The 27,607-nt window shown below is 41.5% G+C and overlaps 3 protein-coding genes across 4 annotated transcripts in view; 2 read left to right on the top strand and 1 right to left on the bottom strand.

Moving 5' to 3' along the window:
* The window catches only part of LOC124479268 (zinc finger protein 658B-like), a 375,953-nt gene that overhangs the window by 227,857 nt on the left and 120,489 nt on the right, over positions 1–27,607 (top strand). The gene's annotated exons all lie outside the window — the stretch shown is intronic.
* LOC124479398 (zinc finger protein 208-like) overlaps positions 1–27,607 on the bottom strand; it is a gene marked incomplete at its 5' end in the record, with an annotated part of 127,598 nt that overhangs the window by 44,422 nt on the left and 55,569 nt on the right. The window lies entirely within an intron of this gene.
* The window catches only part of LOC124479235, a 42,040-nt gene that overhangs the window by 4,533 nt on the left and 9,900 nt on the right, over positions 1–27,607 (top strand). For both annotated transcript variants that reach the window (XM_047037873.1, XM_047037872.1), the window contains exons 2-3: positions 732–776; positions 981–1,649. In XM_047037873.1, coding sequence (XP_046893829.1) covers positions 732–776; positions 981–1,649 — 714 coding nt within the window. The remainder of the gene's footprint in view (positions 1–731; positions 777–980; positions 1,650–27,607) is intronic.

Here is a 27,607-nt window from a genome sequence, read left to right on the forward strand (position 1 = left end):
CTAAAGAGAATCATGGTAGCATTTGTTAAAACTGTAAAGTATACCTTACCAGATGAAACATACAACTCAATTTGTTATAAATGTGGTATAATGGTGTGTACTTACACCTGCTAAAGAATGCCTGGTGTCCTCTTCCCTTTTTTGCAGTTTTTTTTATTGATGTGTGCTAGTGTGCTTTCTGGTGTATTCTGTATTACAATCATTCCCAATTAAGCACATATAACCTATTGATGCCACAGGGTCAAGTGTCTCGTGTTTCAACATACATTTTCTGATTAGGCCTTCGTTTTTTTCTGTATATGTCCTAAACTTATATTCAAGACAGAACATTGTTTTAAGATTTTACTTAATCATATACAGTGTTTTCAGAATGTAGGGTAAAGTCAGGTAATTTGGGATTTTGGATTATACCTTTTATTTGGATAATCAAGAAAACGATACACAACTCAAAAGACTACCTAAGTGATTATTTTAGAACTTAGTATGGATATCTGTAACATTTCTCTAAATAAAATTAAATAAAAAATGTGGGCAAGCAAAATACTTTAGAAACATTGGACCTTTAAACACATTGAGAACCACTACCTTACTCCGATAAAGAACCCATCCATTACATTTGATTGGATACGTCCAAAGTTTCTATGCAAAGCTTAGTTAGGCTATATGATAATATATAAGGATAAATACTTTTTATTTACACTGGTCTATTCTTTTGAATTTTTCTATCTCAGAAAATAGGAGGCGGAGGCGTAAAAGCAAGGATGTCCCCCCTGAGAGTAAGTTAATTGTTAAGTCATCAATATTTTACTGATATATTTAGAGTAAAGTAGCCTACATACTAATAGGATACAATAAAGTACATGTATCCCCCCTCGCTTGATTGTTTTAGAACAGTGTGTTATGCACATGGCAGTGTCTCTGAGATGCACACTTCATTCACTCATAATTAACTAAAATGTATTGTGATGTTTGCTCTACAGTGAGGATTGTTCTTCTGGGGAGGAATGACAGAGAGAAGAGCATTGTGGGAAACCTCCTCCTGAACAGAGAGGCGTTTGACCTCAGCTCTGTTCTAAACCAGACTGAGAGAGACAGGGGATTGGTGGAGGGAAGATGCTTCACTGTGGTCAACACTCCAGACCTGTTACACCCAGATATCTCTAATGATAAACTGTCAGAGGAACTGCAGCAGTGTGTAACTCTGTCTGCACCTGGACCTCATGTGCTCCTCCTGGTGGTGACACCTGAAGAGTTCAATGAAGAGGAAAAAAACAAAATCAGAAACATTTTGAATGATTTAAGTGAAATGGCCCATAACTACTCTATGGTGGTGGTAAATGCTGGACGAGACATGGGAACCTGTATGGATGATAATCCTCAGGTACAGCAACTGACTAAAGAATGTGGACAGAGGTACTTGGAAATCACCAACAGTCGCTATGACCTTTTGTCAAATATAGACAAGATTGTGAAAGCAAACGGAGGAAAACCACTTATATGTCAGTTTGAAGATTCTCAAAGTGACACTTCAGGGGAAAAGAAAATGCATGAGAGTCAAACTGAACTGAGCTTCAAAGTAACTTCAGAAGATTGTGGTGGAGAACAAAGAGAAACAACAGAGCCCATATCAGCAACACTCATAAAAACTGGTAAGAGTTCCAGCCTCTGACAACATTTATGAAGTGTGTTTTACTGCAGTTTATACCATGGTCTGGGTGAATACTCAATTCTGTTTGGCTGCAGGGGTGTCCACAGGCTGCAGCCAAGACGACAGTAGCAGCAACGATTATTTTCTTCTTAAAGGGGCGATTGACTGGGTTTTTGGGGTATTTCACACTGTTCCTTAAGATCTCCGAACAGGTTATGTAACATTGGTTGGGTTGAAAATGGCCCTTGTGCTCTTCTATGCCCCCTGATAGATCCTCTGAAATGTTCCCGGGAAAAAACACTAGCTTTTTTCCTTTTATGGTGTGCTCATTAATATTTAGATAAGCTGCGCGCTGATTGGTTGGTTTTCAACGAGTGAAGCTGGGGAGCAAAAACGCAACACGGCCAACAGCAGCACCAGTGTTGCCAGGTCCGCAGTTTTCCCGCGGAATTGGGCTACTTCTGAAGTGTTGCCGCGGGTTGATTTTTTTGTCCGCTGGTTCGGGTAGACCTATATTGCATGCAAATTACATTAATATCTTTAAATACAAATTTATATTTTAAATGAAATAATTTATTTATGCCAAAATCCTACCAAACTGACTCCAGATCAGCACGTGCACACATGCACTGTGCGTGTGCACACGTGCCTAATGCTCTCAGTCTCCTGAGAAAATCTCCTGACAACTGGTTTTAATGCTGGCATACTAAACATTTGGTGTTACTTTGTAGATATTACAATAGATTTGGCAATGAAAGCAATGCTGTTGGACTTTAAAAGCAGTGTATATGGTTTGGCAGGGGCATATTATGAGTTCTGATATTGGGCTGGTTTTATTGGCCATTGGGCTGGTTTTGGGCTGGTTTTGATTGGCCATTGGGCTGGTTTTGTCACAAGGACCTGGCAACCCTGAGCAGCACTCACTGAAATACCGAAGGTGGAGACTTGAAATAAAAACGCGCAAATAAATCTATTATGTCTACACAACACTGTTTTCAAGAGACTGACTACATATCATTTGAAATGATAACATTACTTGTTTCCACTTCTGTTGTTGAAGCAAATTGGATTGACTTGGGTGGGTAGAACGTTAGGCTACAAATTAGCAACGAAACCATATTGTGATTCAACTCGGCTTCAGTTAGCTAGCTCTAGATATCTTGCTGAAAAATAACCTGACAAAGATCTGGACAAACATGCATCGTTAATTGTAGATTTACATGACACAGATTATTTATTTGAATGCAACACAGTCAGGAACATGAAACAACCTTATCTCCATTGCCAATAAACTAGGCTAAATTATCACACATTCTGCCTATGCTCTTGCGTTAGCAAGCTAAACTAGTTTACATGCCTACTACAGTCTAGGTGTTACTAGTAACAGTTACTAGCAATGCTAACGTATCCTGTATCTAGCACCTGCCTTTCTCCAGTTCTCTCAAATAGATTATCTTGACAGGCGTTAGCAATAGGCCAGACTGCTGTTCGTTTTCTGGCTATTTTTTCGGAAGCTTCCCTTCTAATGCCGACTACAGCTAGTCTAGCTAGTCATCTGATGTGTGTAGAAACGTATTTAGCATTCTACCTATGCTAAATACAGGACACGTTAGCATTGCTAATAACTGTTAGCACAACATCATACTGTCCTTACGGCTTGCGGTTGCAATGAGCATTAGTGATGGGCTGCTCGGTACTAAGGTGTCGATACTGTCCCGACACATTCAACACTCACTGCATCGGAACAACGTTTCGAGACGGGTTTTAAAAACACTTCCGGTCACGTGTCAAAGTGTTTCGAAACGTTTTGTGACGTGACCATGAACGAAATCTGTCTCGTACTTGCCAAAAGACTGTGACGTGTCGGGGTATAAAATGAGGCGGCAAAGCCACAAAGGTTTTGAATGCGTGAGACTATGGTATTGCGTGAAATTAGTGCCAGGAGATGGAGCTCTGTAAAAAAATATTTGTGTATTTGTAGAAAAGATTTGTAACTTGTAAAAAATGTTTTGTGTCTCTGTAGAAGGAGGCGGGATCACCGCTCCCAAAACCATCTCTAAGCCAATCAAATATAGAAAAGTGAGATTTGTGAGTTTAAGACAGTTTGAGATAATCAGAGACAGTTCGAGAACGTTATATATAGCCTATACAGTATATATATGAGTATGTAACAACTGTACATTGAGTTTATCGTCTCAAACAGTTTGAAAATCATACTTGGACTTATTTGTATTGTTACATGATAGCCGTCGCTCCCGTATTCGATACCACGCTGTCTGCATTGCAGGACGGCAATAATTCAGTTCAACCACAAGGATCTTTTACCACGTGATGTGGAATTAAGTTTAACAATGTTAGTTATGCCATGTTCGTAAATGCCAGCAGATGTCGCTGTTGAGTAAAGGTTTCGAGCGTTTCAAAGGCCCCTACTCCAATGTTTCAATTGTCTCGGTGTTTCGAAAAGCCTCGATTTGCCCATCACTAATGAGCATACGGTCGGAACAGCACCTCTTTCCAAGTTCAGCTTCCTAGCAAATCCTGCTTGAAATTGTCCAAGGTTGTCAAAACTGTCTTGGGTGAAATGATCAGAGCAAATGAATGAATGAGTGTCGAACTTCGCCGGGATCTTCTCAGACAACAGCAGCCATGCATGTCGAATGTTTGGCTCCTTGGTATGGAGTTAGATTAGTTTCATAATTCAAACAAACAAACGCAACACGATTCAAACAAATTTAACACGATCCAAACAAACGTAACACGATTCATACAAACATAACACGATTCAAACAAACATAACACGATTCAAACAAACGTAACACGATTTTCAAATGTATTTCGTGATTCACAATTGTAACGCGATTCACAAATAAATGACCCTATTACATTCGTTTGCAACCTGACAAACACAAGTTACAAATCCCTGCATTCGCTGGTGTGAATCCTTGCATTCGTTCGTGTGGATTTTTGGAACTTTCCTGACGCGCTTTGATCCACAAATGCATTTTTTCTAAAAGATATCCTCAGCAGCCTATCAGATCGTCTCTTCCAATTTTAGCCAATCACATTAACGTGTCTATGTGGACTTCAACAACCTGACATAATGACGGACATAGTCTCCTTCAGATCATGAGCAATGTCGTCTGGTAGCATGTAGGTGAAATAGTGCTTGTTAATCTTATTCGACCGATAATCATACCTGATTAAATATTGTTGAGAATGGCAGGATTCATGTTTAGTCATTTTCCGTGTTTCCTAGGCTAACGCAGAGCCCGTCTACCCATATTAGACATTCTCCGGTGATTGGCTAAAATTGGAAGAGACGATCTGATAGGCTGCTGAGGATATCTTTTAGAAAAAATGCATTTGTGGATCAAAGCGCGTCAGGAAAGTTCCAAAAATCCACACGAACGAATGCAAGGATTCACACCAACGAATGCAGGGATTTGTAACTTGTGTTTGTCAGGTTGCAAACGAATGTAATAGGGTCATTTATTTGTGAATCGCGTTACAATTGTGAATCACGAAATACATTTGTGAATCGTGTTACGTTTGTTTGAATCGTGTTACGTTTGTTTGTTTGAATCGTGTTATGTTTGTATGAATCGTGTTACGTTTGTTTGGATCGTGTTAAATTTGTTTGAATCGTGTTGCGTTTGTTTGTTTGAATTATGAAACTAATCTAACTCCATATAATACCCTATATCTCCATCTACTATCTACTTTCGAGTGCCTCGTATGATTTCGACATTCAGAAAGGACAGAAATGACGGGCAGGTCGGCAAAAACCAACAAGACGTCAACTCAAACTTCTACACCTACACCCAGTGTTAAACGTGTCGGATAGCCCTTCACCACTCACTACTGAACGGTTAGTTCAAGAACTCGACAAACTTAGAAAAACGATGACTGGCGAATTTACAACTCTACTAAATGGTTTCCTGGAACCTATCCGTTCATCAGTCCAATCGATTGAGGCGACATTATCCACCCAAGCATTCACAAATAGCGAAATGGAAACTGGCCTATCTGATCATAGCGACAGGATAACCCAGATAGAATGTGATGTGAGTGGGCTACAATCCAACCTAGAGTCGGTGATTCAGGAGAACGTTGCGCTTATGGCTAAATTGGAAGATTCGGAATCAAGATCAAAGCGTCAAAATCTCTGAGTGCTGGGGCTACCAAAAAATACCAAGGAGAAAAACCCTAGAGACTTAATGGCGAAAATGTTTCATACCCTGCTTGGTGGATCACTCTCTGAGCCTCCTGAGCTAGATCGCGCTCATAGAAGTTTACAGTCACGAACAAGAGATGCACCGAGAGCTTTTATTGTGAGATTCCACAGATACACGGAGAAGGAGATTGTGCTGAACTGGGCGAAATCTCACAAGAACATTTCCTACAACTGTAATGGAATCCGTATATTCGAAGATTTCAGCGTGGCAGTGGCAAAGAAGCGCTCAGCATTCAACGACATCAAAAGCCTTCTCTACAAACGAGGAGTGCGATTTGGCATGTTGTCTCCAGCCCGTCTCCGTGTCACCTATGACAACAGAGAACATTTTTTCCACTCTCCTGCAGACGCTGAGGCATTCTATCAAGAACGCATCCATACGCCCGAGAAATTAAGCCCTACCGAGGAACGCTGAATCTTCATGTTGAATGGCCACATTGCTAACATCAGGTGACTGCTAGCTCTGGCTGGCTAATCTGTATATATTAACATACTGAACTGATTTGATTGAGGTTCATGCATTTTCGTTTCAGTGGGGAAAAAATGGGTAGGCTTGTTCTTCATTTAGGCCTGTTAATTCTGTCAGTATAATTTAACCATCACGTTTTGAGTGGGTGTTACGTGGCCCCTGCCACCTTGAGGTGCTCTATCTTGTTGTACAGTTAGTGGCCAGCATTAACTTGCTAGCATTACCTTACATTTTCTCAAATGTAATTTTCTAGACTTACGGACGTTTTGTTTCCACAAACTAGATATCATATAATTGTGAGGCTCCTGTTCAGAGTGCAATGGTACATAGTCTCAGTTTATTGGGTGGCTTCACTGCCTAGGGTATGACATCAGTACAATATTAGGAGCAGATAACACTACATGAAAAATCGGTTGTATGTATGTGTACTATGGCTGCTCGCTGCCCTCTGCAGACGAGCATCAGACGTTCGTGCTACGTTTCCAGTTGGACTGTTGGGGTTTTGGGTGGGGTGGGTGGGCTGGTATGATGTCCTATGTCTTTTTTGATACTGTTAAGGATAGTGTAAACTGGGTGTTGAGAGGAAGAATGATACATGGTTAAGCATCGGACCAAGTTATTTGTAGTTTAATTAGTAATGATGCAATCACAAGATACACAATGAAAACAATACACCAAGATGTCCGTAGTCTAGTACAATGAATCAGTCGATGATGCAACAGCAGTCATCCCACCAAAACAGAGTATAAGATTAGAACGAACGAAGGCCTTCGTTGAGAAAGTGGTCGTGACAGAATATCAGAGAAAGTTCTGCCCCTCCCAAGTTCTGTCTCCCCGCCCTTGGGAGACAGATCTTGTACTCCCCAGAGAGGGAGGTCTGGTGAGTGGCCATTGGTCAGGAGACCTTGGGGTGGCTATTGTTAACCAATTAAATGTCCAGGGCGTTCATGCTGGCGCAAGGTGGGCAGTCCACGGACCTGGTGATGTTAGGAGAGGGAGGGGGCAGAGAAGACCCACAGGTCTGGTGTTGTTCAGGGAGGGGGGTGGACAAGACCCACAGGTCTGATGCAATCCAAGGGGGGGGGGGGGTTTGAGTTCTCCAGAGTTGAGAGCAGGTCATCTCGAGGTCCTGATGATATACGGGGTGGGGTCTTCAAGGGGAAGGGGAGAGGGTAAGACCACTCCTAGGTCAGATGATGTAAAGGGGCAGATGGGCTCCAAGGAGAAGGGGAGCATCCAGTGAGAAGGGGGGGGGGGGCAGGGTCTCCAGGGGAAGGGGGCATATTATCCATAGTAAGAACTGTCCGGTCTGACTCGTCCTGAAGCAGAGAAGAGTTATGTTCCCAGCATCACCTTATCTCCCAAGTTGACACTTTTACTCCCATGAGCTGACTAGCTCATTGTGCTCACACCAGTCCCTGAGCGTCACGAACTCGCCTCCCAAGTCAGTTTGCCTGACATCTGCATTCTTGTCCACACACCAAAGTTACATTTCAATGTTTCTTATCTGTTACTTTATTAAATCAATTGATCACATTCAATATTTGTATCTTAGTTATTAGCATTACAAAACATGTGTGTTTACATATTCATATTAGATATTGATTGGTATAGCAGCATTGATCAGCAGTATAATGCTATCATTCCCTCACAATCCCTCCTTTGACACCACTATGTGGTGTCAACATTAAAACTGGATATTTTAAAGTTTCATGGATCCCTCCTTTCACACCCTCTAAAGGGTGTGACTACACAAATGTAAAATATTATGAACCTGTGTGAGCAAACAATGGAGGTTAGTTCAGATGAGCAATAAGAAACAGTCAGTCAGATTACAGGAAGATATATATAATTTTTTTTTTTTTTTTTTTCACTAGAACTCACCCTCCTTTCACACCCTCTAAAGGGTGTGACGACCATATCGTACGATCAGTCAATCTGTTAAACAGAACATTAAAAGAGTCAATACATGTAGAAAGAAACTGTTAATTCGGACAGGATATTTTAAAGTTTTCTTGGAATCCCTCCTTTCACACCCTTTAAAGGGTGTGACAACTAACACAAAATTTAAAATATCCCGTTAAGGAACACAATGCTTAGAACGATAATAATGAGACTATGCAGCGTTATGGCCAAGTGGTGTGGACACACTGGACACAGTGGGAAAACCCTAACGATGTTATAGGGGAAAACCCACCGTCACTCCACAGAGTGGACATTCGACATCCATGTACCCACGGCAGACCTGAACATACTCACAGGTCCCCTTCACCACATACATACAACTGTAGCCAAGCTTTTAGAATTGTAATAAAATAAATTTGAGAACATTGAATAACAATCAAACTGGATATTACTGATTAAGATATGTCCCAGTGTAAATAAGGACGTGATTAGTGAAAGTAAAGGGGTTCAAAAGATAATGCCGTGAGGAAAGAGAACATGGCCCTAGCGACAGCCGTCGCTCCAGTCCTGTCCACTTGTAGCCTCACAGAAACGCTCGATCTCTGAGTGAACTTCAAATTCCACAATTTCCTCCAGATAACACTGTGCCTGCTGCCCTAGATTGGCTGCAAGTGTGAAGGTTCGACTATAATTTGTGATGCCAGCTTCTCGAAATATTCTGCTTGTGCTGGATACTGTTCTTTTATTTCCTCCTTGTTTATGCACTGCAGCGATCCTGCAAACACAAGTTTGTATTCTTCCTCAGTTAATGCCACTCTTCTGTTGGTTGTGGGGTCTTTTTTACCGCTGCCTTCTTTAAACCCAGTATCTGGGTTGACTGTGTATTTGGTCTGCCACCAGTCTAATATTTTATAACCTGGCCTTAATTCAACGTGCGATGGACGCCACTCCATTTGTCCTCTCCTTAAAGACACATAAACATAATTTTCTCTTGTTTGAAACAGACATAAAACAAACATGACAGATACATATAGGCAACATAAGGCAAACATAACAGACACACACAGATAGCAAGGTCACGTCTGACCATAAATACTTGTTGTTCCACCACTGGTTGGAATCAAACAATAACAGCTGTAGTAATGCCATGTACCACTAGTCGGAGCCAGACAAAATAGAACTGCAATAATGCCATCCACCACCAGTCGGAGCCACAGACAAAACACAACTGCAATAATATAATCCACCACCAGTCTGAGCTCACCAACCACCCAACTGCCACCAGCCGGATCCAGGCTAGTAACAGCTGCAACCCACTGTCACCAGTCAATGCCAACCACCAAAATAATTGTAACCTGTTGCTGGTCGTAGCTGTGGGTAGAGTCTCAAAGATCCATACATACACATCAGTATTAGAGAGAGAGAGAGAGAGAGAGAGAGAGAGAGAGAGAGACAAGGAGTTTAGTTGGCACCGGTAGGTCTCAGCTCCTTGACCAGAGAGAGGTAAAGAGAGAGAGAGACATAGAGAGAGAGAGAGAGAGAGAGAGTGTGTGTAGTGCAAGAGAGGGGAGGGGAGGAGAGGGGTGGGGAGGTGTGTGAAGGGAGAGAGTGTGTGAGAGGGGAGTGGTGGGGAGGTGAGGTGTGTGAAGGGAGAGACGAGAGGGTGTGTGAGAGGGGAGGGGTTGGAGGGGAGGGGTTGGGAGTTGAGGGGAGGTGTGTGAAGGGAGAGAGTGTGTGAGGGGGGGAGGGGAGGGGAGAGAGGAGAGGAGGGGGGAGGAGAGGAGAGGGGAGGTGGGGAGAGCGAGAGAGAGAGGGCGAGAGTGAGAGAGTGTGTGAGAGGGTAGGGGTTGGAGGGGTAGGGAGTTGAGGGGAGATGTGTGAAGGGAGAGGAGAGGAGAAAGGAGAGGAGAGGAGTGGAGAGGGGAGGAGAGGAGAGGGGAGGAGAGGAGAGGAGAGGGGAAGGGAAGGGAGGGGAGGTGTGTGAAGGGAGAGTGTGTGAGAGGGGAGGGGTGAGAGGAGAGGAGAGGGGAGGGGAAAGGTGCGAGGGGAGAGATACACATTATTAACCCAACAATGCTAAGAGATAGCGAGAGAGAGAGAGAGAGAGAGCGAGAGAAAGGGAGAGAGAGAGAGCTTGTCTAAAATGCGCCATGCTCGAACCTCGGCATGGCCCCATCCCGACAACGCAATAGAGAGAAAGGGAGAGAGAGCAAGAAAGGGAGAGATACACATTATTAACCCAACAATGCTAAGAGATAGCGAGAGAGAGAGAGAGAGAGAGAGAGCGAGAGAAAGGGAGAGAGAGAGAGCTTGTCTAAAATGCGCCATGCTCGAACCTCGGCATGGCCCCATCCCGACAATGCAATAGAGAGAAAGGGAGAGAGAGCAAGAAAGGGAGAGATACACATTATTAACCCAACAATGCTAAGAGATAGCGAGAGAGAGAGAGCGAGAGAAAGGGAGAGAGAGAGAGCTTGTCTAAAATGCGCCATGCTCGAACCTCGGCATGGCCCCATCCCGACAATGCAATAGAGAGAAAGGGAGAGAGAGCAAGAAAGAGAGAGAGTCTGCTTGTGAAATGTGCCCTGCTCGAACCTCGGCATAGCCCATTCCAGCAATGCAGTAGATAGGGAGAAAGAGAGAGAAAGCAAGAAAAAGAGGTTTGCTACTCCTTAAATCTCCACAAACATATTATTTACGACTATCAGAAACAGCCAGGTGCTCCCGTCACAGTGTGACTACTGCCAGACCCCGCCTCGTTTCACGTAGAAACTGCCAAGCGCTCCCGTCACAGTGCCACATCTGCCAGACCCCACCTCGTTTCACAATAGACACAATCAGAAACAGCCAGGTGCTCCCGTCACAGTGTGACTACTGCCAGACCCCGCCTCGTTTCACGTAGAAACTGCCAAGCGCTCCCGTCACAGTGCCACATCTGCCAGACCCCACCTCGTTTCACAATTACAAATGTATCATTGAGTTTGCATCAACGTTAATCTCTCTATGGACAATTTGATTCAAAGTGTGCAGCCCAGAGTCACAGTACAGTGCAGTTTAAAGACACTCACTCCTAAAAGCTAAAGTCCTAAGCTATGCAGATTTCGTTTAAACAGGCTCTGCTTACCCTATTTTTGTGGATATCCAAGTGAGTGTCAGTGAACCACAGCTGTCCCGCTCCTGCCGGCTGGGGTCCCCTTCTCAGGGACCTCTCGTCCAGATCTCTCACCCAGGCACGTCGGAAGGTCACCAATTGTTAAGGATAGTGTAAACTGGGTGTTGAGAGGAAGAATGATACATGGTTAAGCATCGGACCAAGTTATTTGTAGTTTAATTAGTAATGATGCAATCACAAGATACACAATGAAAACAATACACCAAGATGTCCGTAGTCTAGTACAATGAATCAGTCGATGATGCAACAGCAGTCATCCCACCAAAACAGAGTATAAGATTAGAACGAACGAAGGCCTTCGTTGAGAAAGTGGTCGTGACAGAATATCAGAGAAAGTTCTGCCCCTCCCAAGTTCTGTCTCCCCGCCCTTGGGAGACAGATCTTGTACTCCCCAGAGAGGGAGGTCTGGTGAGTGGCCATTGGTCAGGAGACCTTGGGGTGGCTATTGTTAACCAATTAAATGTCCAGGGCGTTCATGCTGGCGCAAGGTGGGCAGTCCACGGACCTGGTGATGTTAGGAGAGGGAGGGGGCAGAGAAGACCCACAGGTCTGGTGTTGTTCAGGGAGGGGGGTGGACAAGACCCACAGGTCTGATGCAATCCAAGGGGGGGGGGGGTTTGAGTTCTCCAGAGTTGAGAGCAGGTCATCTCGAGGTCCTGATGATATACGGGGTGGGGTCTTCAAGGGGAAGGGGAGAGGGTAAGACCACTCCTAGGTCAGATGATGTAAAGGGGCAGATGGGCTCCAAGGAGAAGGGGAGCATCCAGTGAGAAGGGGGGGGGGGGCAGGGTCTCCAGGGGAAGGGGGCATATTATCCATAGTAAGAACTGTCCGGTCTGACTCGTCCTGAAGCAGAGAAGAGTTATGTTCCCAGCATCACCTTATCTCCCAAGTTGACACTTTTACTCCCATGAGCTGACTAGCTCATTGTGCTCACACCAGTCCCTGAGCGTCACGAACTCGCCTCCCAAGTCAGTTTGCCTGACATCTGCATTCTTGTCCACACACCAAAGTTACATTTCAATGTTTCTTATCTGTTACTTTATTAAATCAATTGATCACATTCAATATTTGTATCTTAGTTATTAGCATTACAAAACATGTGTGTTTACATATTCATATTAGATATTGATTGGTATAGCAGCATTGATCAGCAGTATAATGCTATCATTCCCTCACAATACTGTTATTCATTTAATTTTTCGTTTCAGTGTTTTTTATTTTTATTTATTTCTCTTGCTCCCTCCTCTTCCCCTCCCCCTCCCCACTACACCATGGTCCAATACCTATGGCAGGGCTGGGCACCTTTTTCATTGACAGATTCCTGGGGTATTACAAATGATAAACGCTAATATGACACAAGGCAGTTTAAATGGGCATCATCTTAAAGTAGTTACCTGGAACGTGCGCGGCTTAGGAGGGCAAATTAAACGCTCCAAAGTTCTCACATTTAAAGAGTCTTTCTGCTGATGTCGTCTTTCTACAGGAGACACATCTACGCATTGATGATCATGTGAGACTTTGTAAGCCTTGGGTTGGACACATTTTTCATTCAAATTTTAAATCAAATTTTAAATTCAAATCCAGAGGCACTGCCATCTTAATATATAAGCGAATCAAGTTCACCCCAGAGCATGTGTACTGTGATTCTGGTGGTCGCTATGTCATAGTTTCAGGAAAGCTTTTCCAAACACCTGTTGTTTTAGCAAACATATATGCTCCCAACTGGGACAGGCCAGACTTTATATCCACAATGTTCTCTAATCTTCCAAATTTAGATACCCATCATTTAATTTTGGGAGGAGACTTCAACTGTGTTACAAATCCTACACTGGATCGCTCTCACTCTAAATCAGTCAGACCTACTGCAATGTCTAAGACATTATCAGCTTATATGGATCAAATTGGCTGCGTCGATCCCTGGCGTTTCTTTCACCCTATTACTAAAGATTTCTCCTATTACTCCACTGTTCATCAGGTCTATTCCCGCATTGATTACTTTTTTTTTTACAAAACCCTTCTTTCTTTTGTTAACTCTACACAATACTTCGCCATCGTCATTTCTGACCATGCACCTCACATCTTAGACCTCTGTCTCCCCTCTAGTTTGCACATACATCAAGGAGGATGGAGACTTAACTCAGGCTTACTAGCCAACGCAGACTTTTGTCATTCTGTGTCGACAAATATAGATGTCTTCTTAGAAACAAACAGGTCTGATCAGGTATCCCCATCACTCTTATGGGAAACGCTAAAAGTATTTATTCATGGGGGTATCATATCTTTCAGCGCACATTTAACTAAAAACAGGAGATTGAAACAGCAGGAACTTTGGGACGCAATACTGGATATAGACAGACAGCAGGCCTCAACAATTAACCCAGATTTAACAACCAAACGTCTACAATTACAAACTGAATTTGATTTAATATCAACAGGGAAGGCAGAATATCTACAAAGACGTACAAGGGCGACTTACTATGAGCATGGGGATAAGGCCGGCCGTCTTGGGCATCAATAAGCCTCCCGCTTTATACCACAAATCTCTGATTGATCCCATACCCTGACTACCGACCCATCAAAAATAAACTCAGTTTGCTTCCTTTTACTCTACGCTCTACGAATCACAACCCCCTCTTGACACATCTGTTATGGATGACTTTCTTAATAATCTAGACTTTCCAACTTTAAGTGAAGAACTTACAAAACGTTTAGATGAACCCCTACATTTGGGAGAAATTACTTCCTGCATTTCTCAAATGCAGAGTAGCAAAAGCCCTGGTCAGGATGGTTATCCAGTGGAGTTTTACAAGAAGTTCTCAAAACAACTTGCTCCTATACTATTGGAAGTCTATAATGATTCTCTAGAAAAGGGTGTTTTGCCCCCAACACTCAACCAAGCTCTGATTTCTCTTAAATTAAAGAAGGATAAGGACCCTCATTTATGTGGTAGCTACAGACCTATAAGCCTACTGAATAATGATGTAAAGTTGTTGGCAAAAGTGCTGTCACGCAGACTTGAGACTTTTCTTCCAAGCATAATTTCAGAAGACCAAACAGGTTTTATCCTTGGCCGTCAACTTTCATCTAGTGTGCGTAGACTTTTGAGTGTGGTTCTATGTCCCTCTGCTTCTCCAACCCCAGAGATGTTGATTTCTTTGGATGCAGAGAAGGCGTTTGACCGCATTGAGTGGCAGTATCTGTTTACTGTACTACACAAATTTGGTTTTGGCTCCAAATTCATCTCCTGGATTCGCCTGTTATACTCTGCACCTGTAGCTAGCGTTAAAACTAATTCAGAAATCTCTTCTCTCTCACACGGGGCACACGTCAGGGATGCCCCCTGTCACGTTCACTATTTGCGCTGGCCATTGAACCCTTGTCCATAGCCCTTAGAAGCTCTTTGGTATTCTCAGGTATAGACAGAGGAGGCATGGAGCACAGAGTGTCATTGTATGCGGATGATCTATTGCTATACGTGCAAGATCCTGTGAACTGCGTTGATGAAATAGTGAATCTGCTGAAGTTGTTTGGTACTTTTTCAGGGTACAAACTGAATATTACTAAGAGTCTCTGTTTCCCAGTTAATCAACCAGCCAAATCCATTGCCTCAGGGGCTTTGCCTTTTCACTTTTCCCCCAAATGGTTTTAAATATTTAGGTGTCAATATTTCTCACTCTCTCAAGTCCCTACATAAAGATAACTTCATAAAACTGACTGACAATATCAAATCAGACCTTCAAAGATGGCCAACAAGTGAAAGTTACCCCTTTCACTTGTTGGCCGAATTGAAACGATCAAAATGAACGTGCTACCTCGAATCCTATTTCTGTTTCAGACCCTCCTTCTTTTTCTTCCCAAATAATTTTTTAAGTCATTGTACACTGTTATACTGTCTTTCATTTGGGCTGGCAAGATTCCAAGAATTCAGAAAATAAATTTAGAAAGATCCAAATTAGCAGGGGGGGTTTGCCTTACCCAATATGCTGTAGTATTACTGGGCCACTAGGGGTGGGCGATATGGCCAAAATCTTCTTTCCTTCTATCACGGTATGAGAAATTTTAAATCACGGTTACGGTACATATCACGGTATAGTAATTGTTCTGTAAATTCAATTAAGAAATGGTACAAAATGACCATACCGTACATCATCGCACTCTATTATATATTACAAACATTGCTACGAGTGTTATGCTAGGTTGCTAGGTAACGGAAGCTAGCTAGCTTTTTTAATGAATGCTCATTAGGTATTTGTAGCCTACTTATCATTTTGATAATAGGCTAATATAGACACTTAGAGCATGTGTTGCCTTCATTATAAGGCTTACATTAGGCTTTTAATTTGTTTGCGGCTCCAGACCAAATTGTTTTTTGTTTTTTGGTCCAATATGGCTCTTTCAACATTTTGGGTTGCCGACCCCTGTCCTAGATCAAGAATGCTAGCAACGCAACCAGTGTAATTTTACAACTAGAATTTTACAGCGCAAGACATAAAACTTGAACAACAAATCGAATTGGTTACCTGCAGAATGGGACATCAAATATATAAGTAATTAGCATCGGCATGAATGTGGTCCGCTTAGACAAAATACACTCCACATTGACATTTCAGTCAGACCAACGCAAATGTGCTTCAGGTCAAACGAAAATAGCAAATCAAATAGAAGTTAAAGTACAATTCTGAATATAGCAAGAATGCGATTTATATGATGGCCTATATACAATACAACAACCAGACATTTAATTGACACGTGTAATACAAAAATATAGTATTAAGTATACCGCGGTTGAAACGGTATAGCCAAATCTCTCCCGGTAGACACATTTCTACCGTTGCACGGTATATACCGTCATACCGCCCAGCCCTATGGGCCACTAACATTCAAATGCTGAAAAAATGGTGCCATCGCCCTGATATTATCTGGTGTGTCTTGGAGGCTAACTTTTGGACTTCCACTTCACTCCCTGCATTACTCTTTGCACCCCTCTCTCTGCGGCCCTCCCAATACACCAATAATCCTGTTGTTCTCTCCTCACAAAAAATGTGGAAACAGTTCAGATACCATTATGGGTTAAAATCCCCCTCTGTCCTTACTCCCATATGCAACAATCACCTGTTTCTACCGTCAAGCATAGACAAAACCTTTGCACACTGGAAGAAGTTGGGCCTTGTCTCTTTTAGCGACCTTTATGTTGGTGGGACCTTTGGAAGCTTCACTGACCTAGCCACAAAATTTGGTATTTCTAATTTAGGTCTATTCAGATATTTTCAGTTGCGCAACTTCATCAAAACACAATTCACTTCGTTCCCTGCTCTGCCTGAAAAGACTTTGTTAGAGAATATCATGTCCTCCCCAGTATCACAAAATAGTATTTCGTCAATCCATGGTCTTCTTTCATCTTAAATTCCTCCTCTTTTAGGGCTGAAGAATATTTCGGAAAAAGAACTAGGTCTTACACTAGATGAATTCTGGTGGAGTGCTGTTTTACTTAGAATTAATACTACTTGTATTTGTGCACGTATGAGCCTCATCCAATTCAAAGTTGTCTTCAGAATTCACTACACAAGGGCCAGACTGAAAAAGCTGTTTCCTGATACAGATGAACTCTGTATTAGATGCTCTCAATCTCCAGCAGACCACAAACACACTTGTTTCTCCTGCCCCACTCTTGCTGGACATCTTTTTTGGTACCCTTTCTACAGTTTTTAATATTCGTATGTCTCCATGCCCTTTGATTGCTATATTTGGTGTGTCTCCTGTTGTGGGAAGGTTTACTAGTTGTCAAGCTACTGTTATTGCAAACCTATGACTGAATTACAGCTGTTTGAACTTGGACCAAATCTGACAATGCTCTCCATTGGAGAAACAGCTTTTTTTATTATCCAGTTATTGAACTTTGTGTATTCCATGCCTGGGAATTGCTCAATTGGCTGAGATGTTGTGCTGGTAAGTAAAGGGTTGTAGGTTCAAAACTAGTCAGAGGCATAGTCTTTTATTTTTTAATCTGACAAAACGGTTTCTAGTCTTCCGATAAATCATCCGGTTGTAAAACATAGCAATGTGTGTTTATTTGAGCCCATCACAACACCCCAATCATCTGTTTAGCGAGACTGTGTAAACCACTGCAAAACAAGCCAGGTTCACCACAGTAGCTAGTGTGGTGGGCCAGAAATCACCCTATAGTTGGATATATGCTTGTTGGGGTCACATCAGGGCAAGGCCCAGTTTAGGGCATAGAGCTGGGTGGAAAGCACTAGGCTGTGCTCGAGAAATATAGATAAGTCACAATGTTGTTGTGCTCAGGCCCCATAGTCAATTATGGGACAAGCACTTGGCTGTTCCAGCTCAAACTTCCTGTGTTAGAAATGTTCTTTCCCAAGAGTGTAGTTAGGGAGCTGTATGCTTCACACAGATTAGCAAGGTCGGGTTGACATGGAGTCTGTTCCCCTAGATAAAGATGACCCTGGACTCATGACAACCGATAAACAGACCAGCGTCTGTTTAAGATTGACCAACACGTATTGATGAGATGATGCCAAGAGTTATTTGTGTGACGTGTATGAACTGTATAAAAGACCTGGAGGAAATGGAGGAGGCAGAACTTCTCGGCTGAGAAGCTCTAGCGAATGTGAAACCCAGAGAGAACCTTTGTAATAAAGCATACCTTTTGTAATCCGTATTCCTCGACTCAAAGCCTATTATTCTTGATTGATAAGGACCACTTCAGAAGCCTTCCACACTAGCTACTGGAGGTCAGATGGCTGAGCCGTTAGGGAGTCGGGCTATTAATCAGAAGGTTTTTGGTTCGATTCCTGCCCGTGCCAAATGACGTTGTGTCCTTGGGCAAGGCACTTCATCCTACTTGCCTCGGGGAGAATATCCCTGTACTTACTGTAAGTCGCTCTGGACAAGAGCGTCTGCTAAAATGACTAAATGTACTTGTAGTCTACGCATGGTAGAGATAACGCTAAGGGTTATCTCTAATGAAGTAAATTGATTGTTCAGGTGGATCCCTTGTCTGTTGCACGAATTCATTTCAGTAACCTAAGCCAGGACACATCCCCACTGATGCTAGGCATGATTTGAAATTCCCTTCCATGACAAGTTATAGCACTCCAAACAACCTTTTATAAAAACTATAAGTAAGTTATTCTTTACAGCAGCAACCCAGTCATCCTGATGTCCCATTTTTATAGGAAATGTACAAGCAGTTTCAACTTTGGCTGAATCTAACAATGCTTACCACAGGAGAAACAGCTTACTTTTTAATACAGTAACTGAACATGACAATATTCAACACTGAGAATAGCTCAAAGGGCTGGGATGGTGACCTGTAAAGTATAAGGTCGTACGTTGGAATCCAGCCATTATCTTTTGGCCTGTCATCATTTTGATTATCTGTTTAGTTCAATAGGATGACATCATTCTGAAATACCATGCGCAATTTCATGCAATTTCACCTTGAAATGTCAACCATTTCTTAACCTTTGTCCCAAAGCTGACCAAAGCTAATACTCTGCCCTTTCTATTCATATGATCTCAACAGTTGGTGTGTAGCAGAGAGGATAGAGAGACTGACTTGTAACCTTATGCTCATGAGTTCAAATCCCCATTCAGCCTGTTGTTGGCCAAACATGAAGTAGTTTTGCTCTTTTGTTGTCCAACTCTCGATCTTCTAAAGTGTACATGTTTATAATATTTTGCGGAGGAACCTGCATCGCTGCTTGCAGCTATATTTAGGTTCCTCCGGTAGGAGGGAACCTATTGTTATTATTGGTATTCTTCTTATTATTATTTTTCTTCTCCTTGCGCCCCAATATCTCAAAAAGTCCCTTGTCATAAATTTTCTAATTTGGCACATTGATACTACATCCAAGTGGGTACCCCCACACCAAATATGGGCCACATCGGACCATAGGGGGCGCCACAGGCCACGTCCAAAAGTCCAATTTTCAAAGTGATTGCATTTCCACCCCATTGCTCCAATTCTTCTGAAACTTGGTATGCATGCCTCATTTTTCATGAGGAACAAAAAAGCCTCAAAGACCCATAAGGTCCGCCATGATGGATTTTCCTGTACAGTGATAATTTTGGAAAACCTTCAAAATTCCTCTTCTCCTGAACCAAAGGTCTAATTGACTTGAAATTTGGTACAGATATGTATCATTGACATATTGAGAAATTTTACTTAAGGCAATTGAATCAAGTACAAAATGGCTGAAAGGGGTGTATCTATGTAAATGTCCACATTGCTTCAATATGTTTGTGTCACTAAATCAAATGTATTTTTGAAGGATGGTTCAAACCTAATAGGCTTTAAGGTGATATGCCTCTGAAGTACCATGCAAAGTTTTACCTTGATATGTCAAAATATGACTGAATTACAGCTGTTTGAACTTGGACCAAATCTAACAATGCTCGCCATTGGAGAAACAGCTTTTTTTATTATCCAGTTATTGAACTTTGTCTATTCCATGCCTGGGAATTGCTCAATTGACTGAGATGTTGTGCTGGTACGCAAAGGGTTGTAGGTTCAAAACCATTCAGAGGCATAGTTTTTTATTTTTTTATTCTGACAAAACGGTTTCTTGTCTTCTGATAAATACTCCGGTTGTAAAACATAGCAATGTGTGTTTATTTGAGCCCATCACAACACTCCAATCATCTGTTAAGCGAGACTGTGTAGACCACTGCAAAACAAGTCAGGTTCACCACAGTACCTAGCTACTTGTAGTCTATGCATGGTAGAGATAACACTAATGGTTATCTCTAATAAAGTAAATTGATTGTTCAGGTGGATCCCTTGTCTGTTGCACAAATTCATTTCAGTAACCTAAGCCAGGACACATCCCCACTGATGCTAGGCATGATTTGAAATTCCCTTCCATGACAAGTTATGGCACTCCAAACAACCTTTAAAAAAAACCTATAAGTAAGTTATTCTTTACAGCAGCAACCCAGCCATCCCGTTCTCCCATTTTTATAGGAAATGTACAAGCAGTTTCAACTTTGGCTGAATCTAACAACGCTTACCACAGGAGAAACAGCTTACTTTTTAATACAGTTACTGAACAGGACACTATTCAACACTGAGAATAGCTCAATGGGCTGGGATGGTGACCTGTAAAGTATAAGGTAGTAAGTTGGAATCCAGCCATTATCTTTTGGCTTGTCATCATTTTGATTATCTGTTTAGTTCAATAGGATGACATCATTCTGAAGTCCCACAAACAATTTCACCTTGGTATGTCAAAATATGATTGAATTAGAGCAGTTTCAACGTTGGCTGAATCTAACAACGCTTACCACAGGAGAAACAGCTTACTTTTTAATACAGTAACTGAACATGACAATATTCAACACTGAGAATAGCTCAATGGGCTGGGATAGTGACCTGTAAAGTATAAAGTAGTAGGTTGGAATACAGCCATTATATTTTGGCCTGTCATCATTTTGATTATCAGTTTAGTTAAACAGGATGACATAATTCTGAAATACCCTGCACAAATTCATGCAATTTCACCTTGAAATTCCTAACCTTTGTCCCAAAGCTGACCAAAGCTAATACTCTGCCCTTTCTATCCATACAATCTCAACAGTTGGTGTGTAGCAGAGAGGATAGAGACTAACTTGTAACCTTATGCTCATGAGTTCAAATTACCATTCAGCCTATTGTTGTTTGCCAAACATGAAGTAGTTTTGCTCTTTTGTTGTCCAACTCTCGATCTTCTACAGTGTACATGTTTATAATATTTTGCGGAGGAACCGGCATCGCTGCTTGCAGCTATATTTATTATTAATATTCTTGTAATTTATCTCATGAACACATTGGTAAAAAGTTTTGAAATTTGGCATATTGATACAACATGCCACAACTACGGCACAAAAAAAAAAATATATATATATATATATAATTCTTATTATTATTTTTCTTCTCCTTGCGCCCCAATATCTCAAAAAGTCCCTTGTCATACATTTTCTAATTTGGCACATTGATACTACATTCAAGTGGGTACCCCCACACCAAATATGGCCCACATCAGATCATAGGGGGCGCCACAGGCCACGCCCAAATGTCCACTTTTAGAGTGATTGCGTTTCCACCCCATTGCTCCAATTCTTCTGAAACTTGGTCTACATGCCTCAGTTTTCATGGGGAACAAAAGAGCCTCAAGGACCCATAAGGTCCACCATGATGGATTTTCCTGTACAGTGATAATTTGGGAAAACATTCAAAATTCCTCTTCTCTTCAACCAAAGGTCTAATTGACTTGAAATTTGGTACATATATGTATCATTGACGTAATAAAAAATGTTACTTAAGGCAATTGAATCAAGTACAAAATGGCTGAAAGGGGTGTATTTATGTTTGTGTCACTAAATCAAATGTCATTTTGAATGATGGTTTTTCAAACCTAATAGGCTTTAAGGTGACATCACTCTGACGTACCGTACATAATTTCACCTTTGCATGTCAAAAGATGATTGAATTAGAGCTGTTTCAACTTTCGCTTACCACAGGAGAAACAGCTTACTTTTTTTATACAGTAACTGAACGTGACAATATTCAACACTGAGGTTAGCTCACTGGGCTAGGACGGCGACATGCAAAGTATGAGGTTGTAGGATCGAATCGAGCCACAGTCGTTTAGCGCGTCTTAAATTTGAATGTCTGTTTAGTTTAACAGGATGACATCGTTCTGAAGTACCATGCGCAATTTCACCTTGATATGTGTAAAGATTATTGAATTACAGCCGTTTAAACTTCGTCCAAATCGAACAAACCACGCTACAGGAGAAACGGCTTTCTTTTTTTATACAGAAATTGACCAGAATTTCTCAGCCCCGCGGCTCAATGGGTTGAAACGTTGTCCTGCAAAGCGCAAGGTCACAGGTTCGCATCCAGGCACAGTCTTTTGGCCTGTCATAATTTTGATTACTTGTTTAGTTAAACAGGCAGACATCCTTCTGAAATACCATGCGCAATTTCATGCAATTTCACCTTGAAATGTCAACCGTTTCTTAACCTTTGTCCCGAAGCTGACCAAACACTAATACTCATATCACGCAGTCAGAGCACAGCTAGATAATCAGCGTCATTACCCTTGGGTAACCAGCATGCAGTGCGACATGTCAAAAAACGCAAAGACTTGTGGAAAATAGTTTGGTTACAAAAGCCGTACCAGGGATTTCAGTTGTTGTGTTCGTTCAGTTAGATGTTTGTGATGTTATTGTTGGTTAGTTAATATAATCTTATTGGTCACCCTGATCGTGCATGTTGTGTAGTTTAACCTGACCAGAGAGTCGGATGCCGTCCTGTCACAGGCTATTCTTGCAAGGAGTTGAATCAGAGCTCTGCCCTAGCCCAGCTGCCCACATGATTATTGTTAGTTGTGCATTGACTGAGAGTCTGGAAAGAGATCAACTCAAGAAGAGTTTTAATATCCTATGGAAAGTTAATGTTAAGCCCTTACTAATCATAAAATTTAGTGGTTGGTGTGTAGCCGAGAGGCTAGAGACATTGACTTGTAACCTTACGCTCATGAGTTCAAATCCCCGTTCAGCCTATTGTTGTTGGCCAAACATGAAGTAGTTTTGCTCTCTTGTTGTCCAAGTCTCGATCTTCTACAGTGTACATGTTTATAATATTTTTCCATTTTGCGGAGGAACCCGCATCGCTGCTTGCAGCTATATTTTTTATTATATATGTACTTTTACATATTTGGGTGTCTTTGCTTCAATGTCGTCCTTGTTGACTCCTCTCTGGAAAGTCTTATTGCAGTGTTTCCCACACATAGACTAATTTGGGGCGGTGTGCCACAGAATCAACACCGGCTGCCACATATTGCGTTTCGTAAAAATGCATTTTTTAAATGTTTAACACTATTTATTAGAGCTGCAACAACAAATCGATTAAATCGATTAAAATCGATTATTAAAAGCGTTGGCAACAAATTTCGTTATCGATTCGCACGATTATTTCGCCCTATTTGCACGATTATTACGCCACTCAATAAGTCGCGGAGATGTTTGAGTATAAAAAAAAAAAAGTTTAGTTGAGCGTAGGGCGGAGGTAGAGGAAAGGCCATCGGAGAGACGTTGTTGAGTAACGTTGTTCTGAAACACATGGCAGCAGTGACATGTGGTGATGTTAGTAAGAGGCTAGGCACTAAGTTATGAAAGCTAGATTATCTAATTTATTGTTAGGCTAATATGTCAAAACAGTAAACGCAGTAAACAGTACAAGCAGTAGCCTACAGCCGCTGAATGTTAACACAGCCACATACCCAATCTTATCTTCATACCAGTCTGTTTGAAACGATTGAAAACATGTTGTGCCTTTTGCTGCAGTAGTCAATCTAAGTCTGGCGTAGACCTTCCTCTTGCTATTAACTCCTTTTTTGAATAAAATAGAGCTTGGGGAAATTCCTCAACTCTGTGATATCGGCAGACACCGCTGCTGTCATTTTGACTTGAATTTTGCGGGCATTACGCTTACAACGTAGCCAGTGTAATGACATTAGCTGCGCAAATGGCTAGTTATATCTCAATTTTTATTGTTCCATGTTTGATACGTAACATAGATGATTACAGGCATAACATATTTACGTGCAAAGGCACAGATGAGTTGGGCTTTTCGACGTACATGTTGAAGAATAAAGATTTTTTTTTGCCTGTCCGCAATGAATGGACGGTAAAAGCACTGCTTATTCTACCATTTTTTTGTATTTGATTATGCGTAACTGCGACATTTGTCTTCGTAACGTCTAAACAATTGGAATTACATACATATTGCATATATAAATCACAAGAATAATCAGTAAAAATACAAATACAAGTTTATTAAATAAAATTATTTAATAAAAAAATTTAAGTTTGAATTTTGGCAGGGTAGGCAGTGCCTACCTTGCCTACTTTGACTGCACGTCACTGGCAAGGTAGAGAGATCAGTCCGACCTAAGTCATCCAAGGTGTGGGAGCATTTCACACTAAATACATTGAAAAAGTGTGTTAATTGACCGAGGGTAAATTTGTTTTATATTCAAAAAGTTTCTCACAATCGGAAGACGCTACTTTGCAGCATCGCGTTGGGAACCGGGTGAAAACTACCCATACCATTTTGAAGAATGTAGACTTTTATAATATTTTTTTGGAATATAAAACCTCAAACAGACACCAGAGTATCTTAACAATGGCTGGTACACGTCCACAGCCTTTACTTTTTCATGAAGTTTCAAATGAAATGATAGAAAATCCCTCTTTGAAAATAGCTTAATCCTCGCAAATCTAATTTTTTTTCAAAATTGTGTCCAAAAATCTTAAATATACAGCAGATTATTCAAATAAAGTCTGGCATACTTCCACAACCTTTCAATTTTCAATAAAGTTTTTAACAAAACTCAAATAAATATCTTATCTTGGAAAATAGCATTAAATCCACGCTAATATTAATAACTTTTTCCAAATTGTGTGCCTGTTTGTGCACATTCTGAAGATTTTTTGCACTGTCAGTTTTGTTTTTGAATAAAGGGTTGGAAATTAATGCTTAAAAAAAAGAAAAGATTAATCGATTAATCTAAAAAAGAATCGATAGATTAATCGATTATTAAAGTAATCGTTAGTTGCAGCCGTACTATTTAGGTTAAAACACACAGCATATACGTTCAGCTGCATTTCCTTTCCCTGCTCTCCCTCCGTATCTTTGTCACTCATGCATTTTACACGTTAGCAACGATGCGTACATACGCCGTTCTAGTAAGACAGACAGCCATATCAGCAAGCCTTCAGCATTAGTGCCGTAGCTAAAAGTCGAGGAAAGTTGAGGCTACTTTTCGCTAAGTACCTACGAACATGACGTCTTAATCGAAGGTTTCCCTTTGTTCTTTTGGTGAGAAGTCTCAGGAGCTAGCTACTTACCCGGCGTCATGGAGCCGACCAGTTAAATAGTTATTTAGCACTAGCGTTGCTACCAGCATATGCAGAAATTATTTGTTTGTTGTTGTTGATTTTGTGAAGGTGTGAATCATTTTGGAATAATATTTAATAAATCTTTTAAATCTGTGGGAAACACTGTATTTGAGCTGCAGACTTATTAAAATCAATTCACAATTATATGATTTCCACAATGTTTGAGAATCCTCCCAATTTAACTGGTCGACTCCATGCCGCCGGGTAAGTAACTAGCTCCTTAAACTTCTCACCAAAAGAACGAAGACGAACCTTCGATTAACACATGTCCGTAGGTACCTAGCTTAAGTAGCCTCAACTTTCCTAGACCTTTAAGGCCCCGTCACACCATAACGTTCTGGTCTATGTCCTATGCCGTTAGAGGAAACGTTGCTAATCGTCCAGGGTCGCTGGTATAGCGCCAGAAGAGCGTTGTGTGGACCCTGGTGACGCTGGTGATCGGCGGAGAACGCTGGTCCAAAAAAAAGTTTTGAACATGCACAAAAGTTTTCATTGAGACCAGCGTTCTTCGTTGAATTTTAAACGCTGGACACGCTGAAGAAAGTTTGTGGAACGTTTGTCTAACGTTGCACGCGTTTGGCTATCTTTAGTCAATCGTTACCCTAGCGTTACTTGTTGTTATTCATCGTTTGCTTCGTTTTCATTGTTTGCTTTGGTCACACGTCGTCGCGACCGAGTGACACGTCATCACACGCTAATAGTTTTCAGGGATGTCTTACTTGGTTGCTGTTACACGCTCCTCATGCTTCAGTCCCACGCAGTGTTGTATTGTAACGAAGTAGCAATACTTCGTTACTGTACTTAAGTCGTTTTTTGGGATATCTGTACTTAACTTTACTACTTATATTTCTGTTTACTTTTACTTTGCTACATTTTGCAAAGAAAATTGATACTTTTACTCCGATACATTTCCCCTGAAACTTTCGTTACTCATTACAAAATCAAATCATGTTTAGAAAAAAATTATCATGAGAGTGATGAGACCAAACGTCGAGGACTGTGGTAGAACACAGACTGCAAGCAGGTTTGGCGAATCAGTGGTCCAAGCGCATGTTAATGCGCTATGACTGTTAGCAAAAGCCCTGCGCCCTTAGTTACTGTTGCTACGTCTTATGTACTCGTTCATGCACTACACTGTCTGTCAGTGTCAGTAATTCTTTTTGGAGTAATATCTTTGCGATATCCTCCAGATCAAGGCAAAATGGACTGCAATATGCAGTGGAAGGATATATCCAAAACATTAAGACCAACAACGAAGGGCATTTAGTCCAGTGCTTCTGTGGCTTTCAGTGGTTGTTTAATGTCTTTAATGTGTCTTATCCATATATAAAGCAATAATGATAACAAATACAAAATTCTAAATAATAAATTGTTTATGGTCACATATTAACATAAGAAAATTCAAACACTTTTCAGTCCTCCGAATATATTCAACAAAGGCGGCAAGGTGCTCACATTGTTGCCAGATTGGAAATGGTATCATACCAAAGGCTCACAATCATCGTATTTGGAGGATAATTATCGTGCATCTGGCAACACTGAAAAGGCGGTTGACCAATGACAGTTCTCTCTACAGTCAGAGCTCGCGCAAGAAGGTGGAACGTAAGGGAGATAGCCTACCCTTCCAAAAGTTGTAAGGCCGGGCGTAATAATTAGTTTCTCAAAGACCCAGAGAAACACAAATATCCAACGAGGCAAAATCCCGGACGATTCCCTGACGTCTCAAAAAGAGGACATGTCCGGGTAAAAGAGGACGTCTGGTCACCCTACGTTAGTCATACGCCAGATGTGTCCACCTCGCCCTAGAACGCTCGAAATTGAACGATTAGAACTTTCAGAGAACGTTGACCAGAACGTTAGGGTGTGACGGAGTCTTTGGCTACGGCACTTATGGCCGATTTATACTTCTCCGATTCCTCTAAGGACAGATGCACGCACGGAGTAGGACGGATTGGTTGAATTTATACTACTTTGACGGCTCTGCGTGCTGAAAGCAATTCACCGCCAGAACAATAGATGGCGTTGCACTGCGATGCTAGCTAGGTTATCGAAAAGTCGGAGCAAATTTACAAATTAGCCGTTTCATCAATAAAATAAGCACATTTTCAGCAACTACACTGCCCATTTCTCATCACATTTTAATTCAGATGCTGATTTACATGTACTGTACAGCTGAAATATGAATTGTAAACTTAAAGCAATGGCGGT

Source organism: Hypomesus transpacificus, chromosome 17 (genome assembly GCF_021917145.1).
Source record: "Hypomesus transpacificus isolate Combined female chromosome 17, fHypTra1, whole genome shotgun sequence".
In the NCBI taxonomy this organism is placed as follows: domain Eukaryota; kingdom Metazoa; phylum Chordata; class Actinopteri; order Osmeriformes; family Osmeridae; genus Hypomesus; species Hypomesus transpacificus.